Genomic DNA, 14,693 nt, shown 5'->3' on the forward strand with positions numbered 1-14,693 from the left:
CAGTGGGGGAAGACCGACCGTTCAGCTGGCCTTGAGGAGTCTGGGGTCTTCCCAGGAGGAGGGGGCTAGAGGCAGAGTAAGTCTCCCCATAGGGCGAGGCCAAAGATGAGGGGGAGGCAGAGCCTGGCAGGCGAGGGAAGGGTCTTCTGGCCTGGCTGTGCGCTCCCACGCCCCTCCCAACCCCCTCCCAAAACACACACAAACACACACACACACATCAGGATCCCTCAGCAAGGAATGACCTTGACAGCTACCAAGCCTCAGGTCGACAGAGGGAGCCCTAACTCTGCAGTCCCCTTGGTTCCAGGGCTGGCTTGAGGGGGACTATTCTGCCCAAGGTGCTCGCCAGCCCCTGGAGGGACATGCCTATGGAGTGCGGGGCAGTGGGAATGGGCCTTGCGGGACTGGAAGGGTGCTGTCCCAGGCTCTGACCTTCCTCTAGGTCAGGGGAATGAGAGGATCTGCGACTGGGAGGAGGTGCTCAGAGACAGCAGAGGTGGGGGGAGACTTCTCAGCCCACGGCCCACATGCCCACCCTGGCCACACCCGGGGCCTCTCCTTCCTGCCAGAAACCACCCTTCAACCCTTCAACATAAGCCATCCCTCCCTTGTTCCTATCGCTCTTCCCAACTCCACGCTGAGCTTTCTGGAATGGGGGACGTTGCCCAGTGCTTCCCAAGACCGGCCTGCTATCTGGCCCTGAATTAAGGTTCTCCTGAGGCCGCCCCAGGAGCCAATCCCAGATCATTACGGAAGGAGAGGGAAGGGGAGAGTGGGGGGGGGGGCTCAGTGGGAGCCCCGGCGCCTGAAGGTCCCCCACCCCCACCCCAGCACCGAGGCCCCCTCCCTCCATTGCTGAAGAAGAGGCAGTAGGAGCTACAGCCGCCTCCTCCCCCCTCCCTGCCGCTGCTGCCTCCTCGGCTGAGCCGGCAGGTTGTCTTGGCAACGGGAGGCGGAGAGGAGATGCGCTGAGGGATGGAGGTGTATGTCACCGAGGAAGCTGCCGAGCCCCACGCCCCAGGCCCTTGAAGGTACCGCAGACCCCTCCCTTCCCCCTCCCCCTGCCCTTTCCCCTAGGCTTCCCCACTCTATCCAGAGTGCTTGTTTCCCTGAGGAATGCTCCCCTCCTCCCAGCCCAGTGACTCCCACCGATTCCTCCTGAGCCACCTCATTCCAGGCCCCTGTCCACAGCTGTCCTTCCTGGCAACCACTCGTTCCAGCCCTACCTCTGGGGACCCTTGCACCGGAAGGCAAATCTCCTGGAATGGGGTCTTGGGGGGGTGGGTGACGCATGAAAACAGGGAAGGAACCAAGATAGTGGGAAAAATCAGGAATTCTAAAGGGCCACCTGGCACTTGGTCTCCTGGAGAGGGGGAGGGAGGCTGTGCAGCACTAGGGTGGGGACAGGGCAATAGGGGTGGGGTTGAAGGGACAGAAAGCTGAGAGGCCAGGCTGGTTGTCCAGAAAGGCCTGGTTCCCCTCTGCTAATGCTGTGGCCCGCTCCTGCCACATCAAAAGTGCACCTCCTCCTCCATCATCTCCTGGCCTTTTTTTCATGGTTCAATGGATCCTGTGTTTCTCTCCCACTCCCAGGCTTTCTAGTACCTCTCCACAGGCCCCTCTCCCCACTCTGCCGTGCATCCAGCAGCTAAGCCCAGATTCTTTCCACTCTTCCGCAGCCACTCGGCTACCTGCCTTTTTCATTTCTCCTTTCTTTCTGGAGCCCATCCTTCAGGATTCATTCTTCTCTGTCTCCCACTAACCCAGACACATCCCCCCCTTCCTGTCCCTACCCGTCCTCTCCGGTCCTCTTCTCTTTGAGAAAGAGGTCCCAGGGTACACTCTCACCTGTCCTCTCGAGACCCTCCCCCCTGTGATTTTTCCATTCAGATACCCCAGAGCCCCCTCCCCAGATTCTAGATTTCCCCAACGACAGCTGATACCATCAGCTGACCAGCTGTGGGCAGCGGTTACCAGGGCAACAGTAAGGGCTGCCTAGGTAGGCAAGTCTGCACAGAGGTGGAGAGGAGGCCGGGCTGGGGCCAGGGTCAGCTGGCTGGGCTCCCTCCCCTGCTCCCGGGGGTCACAAATGAACCAGGCTCTGCTCTAAGCCCAGAGGGAACCAAAAGGCCAATGACAGGGGCCTGGAGTCCTGGAGGTTTTCCCAGAGACATTCCTGTAGTTCAGTGCTGGGACCTGGACATCACCTGGTGAGAACTTCTCTTTTGAAGACCCCGCCCTGGAGAGAGATTGGGGTCCTTCCCACTCACCACCACTGTGCTCTGTCCCCGGGGGATTTGGGTTACCCAAGGGCCAACCCGGTCTCTTGTGCTGAGGACCTGGTTTCTCGAATCCTCCCATTCTGTCCTCCCCAGGAGAGGGTTAATCCTTGGGTAACCAATTCTGGCATCTAGCCCACACCCCTGCCCCTCACCATCTATGCGCTTTAGCACCCCAGGGAGGCAGGGACCCCAGAGGCCTCTGTGGTGCTGGTAGGTGATGAGTGGGAGATACATGTGCTTGGGGAAACCGGGTGTTGTCACCCCTCTGTTATCAGTAGAGCCCCTTCCCCCTGCCTCAGACTCTGGCTGTTTAGGAGGCTGGAGGGGCTGTGTGTGTGAGCGTGTGTTGCAGGGTGGGGGGTGGGTGTGGGAAAGGGAAAAAGGCCAGCGGCTGGCCGAGAGTCTGCTTCCGATTCTGCTTCGTCATGATGCCCGGTTAATGGTCCTCTTGTTTGAAATGGATTGAGCTGCAGCAAGCGAGGTGGAAGAGCAGACACACAAACACACACCCGCAGGCCAGTGGCCACACGCTATCAGCTGGAGGTGGGGAGGGTGCAGGGGTGGGTGGGAGCCAGCGGCCCGCCCACCTGGCCGCCCGCCCGCCCCGCCTGGCCTGCCCACCGGCACACACACCCGGCCCTGGGATTGCGCGCCAGGCTGGCGGAGAAGCAGGGTGGCGGCGAGGGGGTGGGGGCCCAGAAGGGTAAGTCCCCTCCTTCGCCGGCTGCCCACCCACTCACCCACCGCAAGCCGGCTTTTTTCTTGTTATTTGTGCTCTGGGAAAGCACGCTGGGTTCCTGGAAGAGCCGCCTGTTACCTGGGCTCTGAGGAAAAGCCGAAGGCCCGGGATCTGCGCCTGCCCCTGCCCCCGCCCTGGGGCCTCAGAGCACCTGGGCCACCCTGTCTGGGAAGAGGTAGGTGGCAGGGTCTCCCGCCTCTCTTCCCCTCTGTGGGCACTTTGGCCACAACACCTGCCTAGAAGTGAGGCTCTGGGTGGTGGCAGGGATCCTGGGGTGGGGAGGGGGAGAATGGGCAGGACCCTGGGACTAGCTGGGTTTGATCTGACCCAACCTCCTTCTGATTCGGGGAAGAGGGGCTGGGGTGTCACATGCTGCCACCCAGGGACCCCTTCCCCTAGCTGTGCTGGTCAGAAGTCCAAGTGATGGGGGTGGAGGCTCCGCCTTGGGTAGGCTGGAGAGCTGTGCCATCTTTGCTGAGTGGTGGAAGGGGAGGGGGCGTTGCCCGTCTCCCGCCACCATGCCATAGATGCTCTGGGGGGGAGGGGGGAGCAGTTCACTCAGAGGCCTGAATGCCATTGGTGTGGGGACTGCTCCTTGCGGGGAGGGGCCTGAGGAGCCTCCTTCTAGCCCTTAGCTGGCCAGGCTGGGGTGAGGACCAAATGCAGAACGAGGCTGGGTGGCAGGGCGTGGCCACAGGCCTGACCACGATGCTCTCCTGGTGCCGGCTGTTGAAGTGCTTGAAGGGGCTGGGGGCTGAGCAGACACGCAGGCCTCCAAGGATCGAGGCGCCCCCTTGCTAGCTCTGCCCCTCCCTTGGCCTGGCAGGCCAGGCGCCCTTCCCCGGGCAGGCACACCTGGTGGTTCTTTCCCAGGGCACTGGGTTGCCGAGTTGTGAGAGGCAGGGGAGCAGGGACAGGTGTAGGAGAAGGCAGGCAGTCTTGCTTTGGGAAGGGGTGGGGCCCGGGAAGCGCCCACGGGATGGGTAAGTGGGCGCTCTGTGCCAGGGACGGTGTGTCAGCACGTGGGGTGGGTGGCTGTGAGCGTGGAGAACCGGAGCCAAGGGGAGGATCGGTGGGTGGCGTGAGTGGGTGTCAAAGGCACCGTGTGTCAGCGTGGGGGATGCCTCGCTGGGAGAGCGGGGGCGTGCGTTCTGCAACCGTGCTTCAGCAGGGGCTGCCTGTGTGGGTGAAGTGCCTGTGCCCGCAGGGGAGGCTGGCCTCCGCGCTGCTGGCCTCGCTACGGCCACATGTCCAATGCCGGGGCCAGCCCGTCCACCTGGGGGTGCAGGTCTGAGGAATTCCTCGTTCAGAGCTCATGCGTGTGTGTAACGACCAGAATAGGGACGCCCCCAGGATTCAGAAAGCTGAATTTGGGAGGCAATCTCCCTTGCATCTCCCCCAGCCCTATCAATCAACTTGTACAAGTGACACCACAACCCGCCAACAGGACCAGCTATAAATAGAGACCAGAGCAGGAACAAGCTGAGGACCAAGCAAGCCTAAGGGGCTGGGAGGGGGGACACAGAAAGAGGGCCCTCTTCAGGGGGTGTGTAGAGAGAGGATACAGAAGCCCAAGCAAGAGTACTTAGAGAAACTGTGTGACGAGATGCATATTGGTGGGGGGGAGGGGGGGAGGAAGGAAGGAAGGGGGCGCCCGGGCCCGCTCCTGCTGTCATCAGAAGTAAACGGGGAGCAGGGCCTTGAGCAGGTGGGTTCCCAGGCTGGGACCCTGATTCTGGGCCCACCTGCCCCTGCCTGATGCTTCACCAGAGTGTGAGAGGGTGCTGTTCAGGGTTGGCATTAGAGGAACCCCAACCTTAGTCCTAGCAGATAGAGCAGGACTTAAAAATGGGGGTGCAGGAGAAGGATAAAATGAGAGGAGGGGAGTGGGAGCTTCATCAATCTTAGAAAAGGCGCAGGCGCAGGCTTGGCAGAGGTTAAGAGATGTTTTGATGAGCCACCGGCCCGGAGCAGGGCGATTTTGGGGGCGATTGTGGGTGCCCCCTCCCCACACACACACAGACACAGACCCCACCCTCAGGGTATGCCCCGGGCCTCCCCTGTTGGGCTGGTCTGCTCCCACCCACCCTTCCCCTCTCCACCCTGGTATGCTGTTTTGGGAACTGTGACCTAGCTGGATCCTGCCTTTATTTCTGGCATTGAGTTGTTGCCACAGTAACTGCGGGGGTGGGGCCGGGAGGGAGAGAGGGTGAAAGGGAAGCAGAACCAAGGGAAGAAAGATGAAGAAAGGAAAGAAAAAGGGAATGGAAAGCAGAAAGGGCGAGATGGGACCCGGAGGCACAAGGCAGGCAGGCACACTATGAATGAAACTGGTGAAAAAGGAGAGAGGCAGAATGCTTGCCCACCTGACCCCAGCCCACGGGGCCAGCTCAGCCATTTCGCAACTCGCAACTCGTTTACTATCTGCAAGGCCGGCCTCCAGCCTGGCTTGTCCCTGCCCCAGGGCACAGAGCCCGCGTCCCCCAGCCTTTCTGCCCCTTATCCACAGGCCAGTCCAACGAAGCAGGATTCTGGTGGCTCCACGGCATAAGGTTAGCAGACGGGACCCCAAATCCCAAGTTCAGATTAAAGTGAGATCTTTGGGGACCCATTGAAAAGAGCATTCATTGGCTTTGACCTGAGACAAACCTGGGTAGGAATTCCAGGTTGGCTTCAGTGGGCCGAGGCGTGGGGGGCATGGGGCGGGGGGCAGGTCAATCTCTCAACCACATTTTCATCTCCTAATTGGGAGACATGAGCTTTGGTGTAGCTAGAGAGGATGGGTGAAAGTCCCTGGCCCAGAGCAAGTGATGGTTGGTTTAGAACAGGGCGGGAAGCTGGACTAGAGGATACCAGGCTGCGGTTCTGCCGGTTGAGCCTTCATTTCCACAAGTCGAGGGAGCCAAGGCCGGCTCAGCCCCTACCTGTAGCGGGCGCCCATGGGAATGGGTGGGCGGGCCTTATCATCAGGGCCGAGCGGCTCTAGTTGCCGTGGAGACGGGGCAGGCGGTGTGAGGTGGGGCCCGGCTGGGGGCTCAGATAAGGCGCGGCTGCACAGCTGGGGGAGGGTGGGTCCGAGATGGAAGAACTGGGCGCCGCCGGGGCAGCTGAGATGGCCCTTCCGCCACCTGGGCTGGCCTTCCTCCGCAGCTCTTTCCCTTTCCTCCCTTTGCGCCCTCCCTTCCTGCTGCAGTCTGCCCTCTCGGTCTGTCCACGGGAGGCGGCCCGGGCCTGGGAGCGCACGTGCAAAAACGAGGGGTGTGCACGGGTGCGGACGCGCGAGGAAATTGGCTTTGGGGGAGGGGCTACGAGTGGGTGGAGTAAGCGTTTGCGGGGCGTGATGTGATTCGGGAGAAGGCAAGAACACTTTCTCTCCCTTTCTTTCCCCTCCCCCCTTTCCTCCTCCCCTCCCTCCTTCCCTCTCTCCCTCTCTCCCTCTCCCCCCACCCCACACTCCTACTCCACCCCAAAACATTTTCCCTGCTGGCTTAATATTTAACGAGTAAGACCTTCACTCCTTAAGGTTAGCCCCAAATTAAAATGCCATGTCTCTGGAAGGGTAAGACATTAACAATTTCCGCAGCGTGCTTTCTAACACACCAGGCGCTGGTGTGCAGGTTCCTGAACGAATGTGGCTCAGGGCAGAAGGGGAGGAGACCCAGCCCAGGGGATGGGCGCGGGGCTGTGGACAGCTGTGGAGAAGAAGGGGCAGGGGACAGAGCAGGGACATCATTATTATGAATCGTTTTTCCGAGTGGCTGCGTCTGTGGGACAGTGTTCGTGCACAGGCGAGTGGGGGTCTCAGTGCAGGACCTTGTAACCTGTGACCTGGCTCATCTTGGACCCCTCCTCTCCCTCCCTGGGCAGTGACCACTCTGAGAGGCAGTCATTACCCCACTCTGTACCCACCCGCAACTGGTGTTCGAGGGCAGGGTGCCTGGGCCACCTCCAGGTTCAGCCTGAGGCTCCAGGACACGTAGAAGCTCTCCATTCTCCCCCCCTCCCCTGCTCCACACTCCCCCCCGCCCCCCCCCAAGACCGTTCCAGTCCTTTCTACTCTCTTCAGCCTCTGCCTAACCCACCTGTAGGGTCTGTATATGACCTTATCTCTCACTTTTCCTGGGAAAATAGAAGCCTCCCGATCGGCCCGCTCCAAAGTCCCCTAGATTGCAGTTACCCAGCTTTCCCTTTCCTCTCCTTTCAGGGAAGCTCGGGCTTTCTTTGCAAAGGTAGTCCTTCACTTGGGCCTGGACCCAATCCCTCTCCCCTTCCCCTGCTGCGACCTTCCTCCCTCAAGTGCCCCCCCCTCTCCTGCAGCCACAATTTCTTCTTCTCTACTCTTCACTGCCTACAAACGTGTTCAGGTCTCCCTTTTCCTAAAAAACCTTCAGCCAAGCTCACCTCCTGCAAAGTAACTCTCCTAACCCCCTCCTGCCCTTCTGTCACACTTCTTGGAAGTGCCCCTCCCCCTGCCTGTACACCCTGGCCACCCCTCCCCACCCCCATCCCTAACAAGGAGGCCTCACTATTCCTCTGCAGATGCTCTCAGAGGCCACCAGGGCTTGACATCCAAACTGGCGAGCTGTCACTCCTTCCTGCATGTCTTGCCTTCTCTGGGCGATGGACTCCTGGCTTCATGACATTCTTTCTCAACCCCCCTATCCCTCCCCGCAACTCTCTCTCAATGTTTATGGCACACTTAACTGTGTATTAGGTTCTTTACTGAAAATGCAAAGAATCACTAGATACGCTCCCAGCCCCTCAGGGACCCGGCCATCTAGTCTTCCCCTCCCTTTCATGCCATCTCCAGCTCCCTTTTTCTTCTAGTCCCCTAGCGTTCCCCAGGATGCTGGTTTTTGACCTTCTTTCTCCCTTGGCAACCTCATGGGGCAGACTACCACCTCTAGCTCAAATGGCTCCCAAATTTCTGTTGCCAGCTACTGCCCCCACCTCAACCTCAACTGGCAAGAAGTGACCTCATTGCTTCCCCTTCTCCTGTCATTGCTACCTGTTCCTCCCCCGCGGTGAGGGGCGGGGGCGGGGGCGGGGGGGGGGGCTGTCTCCAGATCAAGTTCTGTTTTGCACATTCTGCCTCTAGGATTCCTCCCACTTGGCCCTTTACATCTTCGGCCCCAGGCCCAAGTCTAGAGCCTCACAATCCCCTGCCTGAACTACTGCCGTAACTTCCTGGCTGGTCTCTCTGTGGACCGCCTCTTCCTGTCTATTCCATCTCCCAGGCTGCAGCCTGATTCATTTTCCCGAAGCACTGCTTGGATCCGTCGCTTCTTTGTTTTAAAAAAAGTTTCTAAGCATTCCATAGCCCTAGTTGCCCACAGAATACATTCGGAATCCCCTAGTCTAAGTTCAAGGCATCTACAAATCTGGCCCCCAACCTCCTGCCCCAAACCAGTCTCAACCTCATGAGCTCCACGGTTCAGCCATATTTGCTGTCCCCAGACAGACCCAGTGCTTCCCCGTGTCTCCAGTTGCCCTCATGCTGCTGTCTCTTTCAAGGATCCCTCTTTTAGTTTTTGCATGATCTCAAACCGGGCATCTTTCAAGGCCTGCCTTAAACACCTCCTCCTCTAAGAAAACCTTTTTATTTTCCCCTGTTGACACCCCAGCAGGAGTGATTCCTCTCTCCTGTGACCTCTCACAGCCCTTTATATTATCTTATCAGGCACACATAATTTTCTGCTTTGCATGGGTGTTATCTATACATATGGCCTCATTTCTGGAGGGGCGGCTTAGCTCCTTTGACTCATCTTTCTGTTCTCCATAACACCACAACGCTCTGTGGTCATTGCAGAACAGGTGCTCAGAAAGTAGTGAATGAATGGATAAAACGATACATGACTGGGTGGGCGGGTGGATGTATATGGGTGGATGAATGAGTGTTTGCCTCTTGGCTAAGCCAGTGTATAGCTAGTTTGACAATGTCTGTTAACAAAGTAAAGACGAAATAGGAGTGAGAGGGAGCTAACAGCTCTTTGAGTATGTGTTAGAGTTTATTCCAGTCCTCACACATCTAGTTAAAAGCATTACAAAGTGAGTGTTAAGAAAGCAAGAGAAGGATGAAGCTCTGGAATGGAGCCCTTCCATGGGCACCTAGTCACCAGTGTGACTCTGATGGTCAGAGTCTTGTCTTGGAGAAGCCTTGGCTCTAGAATTCCAAAAAGACTTGAGAACTGCGGCAAATGCTAGTCTATCCCCACAGTGAACCTGACACAGTACTACGGCGGCACTACGAAACATGCCAATGCTGAAGACACAGTCACTGTCACCTCCATGACTCTGGACAAGTTTTTAACCTCTCCGAGCCTTGGTTTTCTCATCTGTAAAATAGGTCTACCTTATAGGATTGTTGGGGGGATGAAACAAAATAATCTTTGTAAAGTGCTTATCAAAGTACCCGGCATGAGCATTCAAAAAATGATAGCTATTATTATTGTTGTAGAAATTAGCAGTCATTCTAGTTAGCGAGAAAACATGTCAGGCAACATAATCAAGGACTAAGTTATATGATTCTCTTTTTAAGTCCCACTGGAATTCAGAGAAGAGTTTGTCAATGAGGATTAGAATAATAGGGGAGGCCTCCAAGAGGAGGAGGGTTTAGCATGGCCCTTAAAGGATGGGTGGGATCTGGGAGATGAGAATAGTGCAAGAGCATGCGCAAAAGCAGGGAAGTGGGAGTGAGGGCTGCTGGTGCAGCAAGTAGGTGGTGGAGAGACAGCAGAAAAATGGCCTGATACAAAGTAACAGGTGATAAAATTGGGAGCACCAATGACCTCAAGTCTTTCATGACCTTCTGTGGCAGAGTGGCTACAGAAAGCCATCTAAGTTTATCAGTCCTCAGGGAGATAGAAATAATAATAGTTAACAGTCTACATAAAATCTATGTTTTAAACACTTCACATGTTGTAACTTACCTAATAATCAGAGCAACCCTATGACACAGATACTAGTACCACCTTCCATGTTATGGATGAGAACGTGAGGCCCAAAGAGGGTAAGTAACTTGCGCAAGGTCACACAGCTTCTGAGTAGCAGTCTCCTCTCCCCAGGCATTCCAGTCCAGAGTTCATGCTTTTAACCACTACATTATTGCTGCCTCTTCCCTGTACCTTCTGTAGTCATCAGCTCTCTTCACTCTATGGCTTACTGCCAGCAGTTGGAAGACAGTTCCACTGCCACCATCACATCAGAAACTCAGCCAGGCGTTCATTGAATGGTTATTTTTATTTATTTATATAAATTTATTTTATTTATTTATTTATTTTTGGCTGCATTAGGTCTTCATGGCTGCACACGGGCTTTATCTAGTTGTGGCGAGCGGGGGCTACTCTTCGTTGCGATGCGCGGGCTTCTCATTGCAGTGGCTTCTCGTTGTGGAGCATGGGCTCTAGGCGCGCAGGCTTCAGTAGTTGTGGCTCGCAGGCTCTAGAGCGCAGTCTCAGTAGTTGTGGTGCACGGGCTTAGTTGCTCCGCGGCATGTGGGATCTATCCGGACCAGGGCTCAAACCCGTGTCCCCTGCATTGGCAGATGGGTTCTTAACAACTGCGCCACCAGGGAAGTCCCACTGAATGGTTATTATGTGTCTGGTCCAGGGGTGTGTGGGGAGGATGGGAGGATTGCTAAGGGAGTTACTGAGGAAGGAGACCTGGGCTGTGGCCCCAGGGAACTCCTACTCTACTGCTGCAGACAGGACTCAACTTCTTAGGAACCAAGAGAGGGCACTGCCAGCCTGGAGGCCTTCCTGCTGAACTAGGGGGCCCTGACTTGCAGCAAAGTAGCACTTCAGAGGGCAGCCTCAGCTCGAGGATTCCGAGATGGTGGGGAGCTGGGACGTGGCCTTGGCCCCAAAAGTGTTTTACCAAATGCCTGCAAGTGGGATTGCCTGCTGTACAGGGACAGGCACATGGGGATGTGGCTCCCTCCAGCCGCCCCCTCCCTTCTCCACTGGGAGAGCGGCAGCCCCCAGCCAATGACCTGAGCGCTTCCCACCAAATCGCCTTCGCTTTGTCCTACCCTCCCCCTATTGCCATCTCATAGTATTACTAAGTCCCTCTGTGTTCAGCCTTTCTGGGCTATGAGAGAGGGGTGGCACCGTGGACATAGATTGAGGGGAAGGAGGTCAAGGGCACCAACACAGCGCCAGGGAAAGGCCACGTCAGAGGCCGAGGCGAGTGAGAACCTGGGCCTGAAACTGACCCGCAGCCCCGGCAGGGCAGGTGTGAGGAAGCAGTGATGTGTAGGCTGCCACGGGAACGGCTGGCCCCTGCCGTCATTTCCTTTCCAGCCAGAGAACAATGGCTCAGAAACTAGTGCAGCCCGTCCACCTTACCGTCTCGCCGCGGGCCACATGCGACCTCCGGTCCCCGCGGCTGAGCGAACGGAAAGCTGGAGCCCCGCTCCCCGAGACACGCGGGGCCGGAGGGGGCTGCCCTCGCCCCCGCTCTCTGAGATCGCGGGGCCCGACAGCCCCGGCTGGCACGTTCTCCCTCCCCTTCCAGGCCCTGCACTCGGCCAGCAGCCTGGAGAGTCACCGAGGGATGAGGACGCCACAGCCCGGGGGAGCACCCTTTCTGCTCTCGCTGCCCCGAGCGCGCAGCGCCCAGGAGCCGGATAGAGCCTGACGCCCTGTCGTCTCCCCTCGCGCACAAGGCTCTGCGAGTGATCCGGCCGGCCAGCTGCCTGCTGCATGGAACGGCTGCAGAAGGTGCGCGGGGCTACACCCACGCCGGGGCAGTGGGGTGCTGGGGGCACGCGGTGGGGGCCAGGCTCCCCGCGGAGGGTCAGGTCGGGAGTCGAGGATGCCACCTGGTGGTTGCCCGCGGCGCCGCACCCCAGGGCCCCAGAGGCCTAGAGAAGCCCTCCCCTGCCCCACCCCCCTCCCTCCGGCCCAGCCCTGGCACCCACGCACATTCCCACCCGCCCGCCTTCTCGCTCTCCCCAGCAACCACTTACCTCCCCTGGGAGCGTCAGCTCCTCCCGAGGCTCCAGTGTTCCCGGCTCTCCCTCCAGCATCGTGGTGAGTACCTCTCGGCCACCAGCACCCTCAGGCTGGGAGGAGGGAGGGAAGGGGCGCACGCTGGCTGCGGGGCAGCTTCACTCAAATGATGATGGTCCTGCCAGGGCTGGCAGGCAGGCAGAGAGAACCCCAGATCCAGAGAAGGTTCTGCACACCCCCTCCTGCTGGTCTGGTCCTGTCTCGTTGTACCCAAAGGGCTAGATGAAGGACTATCATTGTTTTAAGGTGACCCTCTAAACCCTTAAAATGACAATAATAGAAATATTAACTTCCAGGAGCTGACATCTAAAACGGCTGCCCATCTTCTTCCTAATAAATTGCAGGTCTGGCTTGTAAGGCCAGTATTCTAGGGGAGGCTTTTGACACCTCTGTTCCATGTGTATCATTTCCCTTCAGGCCAAGATGGACAATCAGGTGATGGGCTACAAGGACTTGGCCGCCATCCCCAAGGACAAGGCCATCCTGGACATCGAGAGGCCTGACCTCATGATCTACGAGCCCCACTTTACCTATTCTCTGCTGGAACACGTGGAGCTGCCCAGAAGCCGGGAGGTAAAGGGTGGGAGGTTCCTCTTGGACAGGACTTGGGGGAAGGGCTCCCCCAGCCACACTGGGTGGGAGGCAGAATCCCTCTCATGCTTTCTTTCCTGGAGGTCAGACTCCAAAACAAGAAGGGGACCTGTGCACAGGAATCACCAGTCAGTTGGTGAACTGGGTATTTGTGCAGAGCAGGCAGAGATGGGCTGGTGTCTGGAGACTAGCTTGAGGTGGAGAGCAGGGGAGGCCGTGTTTGAATGGTAGCAGCATAGAGCGGGGTCATGTAGGAATGGGGTGGGACTGGGCAGAAAGTGAGCAAATTTGTGGAAAGCACTCAGGAACACTGAGCTCGGAGGCCAGAAGTCCTAGCTGAGTGTGACCTGTGTGACGGTGTGGTCTCAGTTTCCCTTCCTATAAAATAGAGGTGATACCTTTACCCGTCCACCTCACCAGGTAGTCAAATGCACGAGATAATGCAGGACAGGTACTTCGTACACTGTGTTGGAGAAAGGGGCAGTGTCATGGCTGAGCAGAGAGACGGGGCCAGGCTGTGGGGAGACTTAAATGCCTGACAAGGGGCCCGGACTCCATCCTGGACGCTGTGGGTCTTGTCCCTTCCCCTTGTTGCTCGTTGGCTCTGAGGTCAGAGCCATAGCCCCTCCAGCTGGCCCTCAGAGCACATGCACACTGCTCCAAGATCCTTGGCTTCTTCTGCTTCTTCGTGGGTCCTAGGGAAAGACTTAGGACCCTGTCTCGGGAGAGAGAGGACGGAGGGCCAGCCCTGGAAGCTGGCAAGGACTAAGAGAGAAGAGGTGGCCCAGAAATTGGCTGGGCAATTGCAGAGTTGAGTGTGGGGGGGTGAAGTGGCCCACCTGGGGTCCTAGGGACAAGGGTTTAATCCCACCCTTGTGGCTCTGACCAGCCTCCTCTCCATTCACAGCGCTCGCTGTCACCCAAATCCACATCCCCCCCACCATCCCCAGAGGTGAGTCTGCCCCGCACCTGACACTTGCCCAGCCCTGCTCTGACCGGGCTCAACCCCCTTCCCCACACACGTCCAGACTGGGCTTGGCAGAGCCTAGGGGGTGATGGAATCAGTGGACCTTGTCCTGTCACTGGCCAGCTCTGGGTCCATCTACGTCTGACACAGGATCTCTTTTAATCCTTTCTCCTGGGTCAGGCACCATCAGCAGGTCAAGTCCTTGGATAGCCTTCCTCTGCCCTGGGGTTGGGGGCGTGTGGGCTGCTAGGGTGGGAGGATGGAGATGGTGGAGGGGGTGGGGTGGGGGACCTGGGAGCTGCAGTGAACCGTACTTCTGCTCTGCAGGTGTGGGCGGAGAGCCGGTCCCCTGGAACCATCTCTCAGGCTTCAGCCCCAAGAACCACTGGGACACCCCGGACCAGCCTGCCCCATTTCCACCATCCTGGTAGGTTTTAGTGTGAGCATGGCTGCATCCTTGCCCTAGGACCTCTTTTTTCCTTCAGGAACCCAAGCCCCTTACTCTCAGTCCCCCACTCTCTGGAGTATATGCACATCACAGAACTGGCGGGAACCCCAGATGCCGGACCCCAGGCAGAGCTCCCAGAGATGGTGGGCCCTGCTGCATCCTCCTTCCCACCCAAACAGAGAAGTGCAAAAATCCCAACCCCTGAGGGATAATTTCAGGATCTCCGGTTCTGTCTTGGCTCTTGGCAGGAGCCCCTGAATTTCCTACCTTCTCCCAATCCATGTCTCCATTCCCTTCTCTGACCCAGCCTCCCCGCCATCCTCATAGCCTCCTTCTCATCCACTCTTGCTCCCTCTCCACAGAGACCACCCGCCCAGATTCCAACATCTACAAGAAGCCACCCATCTACAAGCAGAAAGGTGAAGGTTCCCCTGACCGACCAGAGTCCCCTTTTCACCACGTGCCGGGAGGCTGTCCTGAGGGTGGGAAGGTGATGGGAGAACAGATGTTCATCACGGCCTGTAAACTGCCCTGTGCATTTCCTTGTGCGTTGCTTTTACACCCAGGAGCTCACAGGTGTGAAGAGGGAGAGATGAGGGAGTGGGGGGCTGAGGTGGGAGGTGGCCTCCGGGGCGGGGTGTGCCCGGGCTGACCT

At 57.9% G+C, this 14,693-nt stretch overlaps 1 protein-coding gene across 6 annotated transcripts in view; it reads left to right on the plus strand.

The window, feature by feature from the left end:
- The window catches only part of DMTN (dematin actin binding protein), a 28,169-nt gene that overhangs the window by 5,151 nt on the left and 8,325 nt on the right, over window positions 1-14,693 (plus strand). For 2 of the 6 annotated variants that reach the window (XM_061200663.1, XM_061200665.1), the window contains exons 2-7: window positions 11,536-11,741; window positions 11,979-12,053; window positions 12,450-12,605; window positions 13,531-13,575; window positions 13,918-14,017; window positions 14,401-14,457. In XM_061200663.1, the coding sequence (XP_061056646.1) occupies window positions 11,724-11,741; window positions 11,979-12,053; window positions 12,450-12,605; window positions 13,531-13,575; window positions 13,918-14,017; window positions 14,401-14,457 (451 nt within the window). In that variant the 5' untranslated portion in view covers window positions 11,536-11,723. Of the gene's footprint in view, window positions 1-831; window positions 1,032-2,938; window positions 3,197-5,501; window positions 5,574-11,535; window positions 11,742-11,978; window positions 12,054-12,449; window positions 12,606-13,530; window positions 13,576-13,917; window positions 14,018-14,400; window positions 14,458-14,693 lie in introns of those variants that run through there. The other 4 variants (XM_061200659.1, XM_061200660.1, XM_061200662.1 and 1 more) reach the window with 4 other exon arrangements.

The sequence above is a fragment of the Eubalaena glacialis genome, chromosome 9 (genome assembly GCF_028564815.1).
Source record: "Eubalaena glacialis isolate mEubGla1 chromosome 9, mEubGla1.1.hap2.+ XY, whole genome shotgun sequence".
NCBI classification, from domain to species: domain Eukaryota; kingdom Metazoa; phylum Chordata; class Mammalia; order Artiodactyla; family Balaenidae; genus Eubalaena; species Eubalaena glacialis.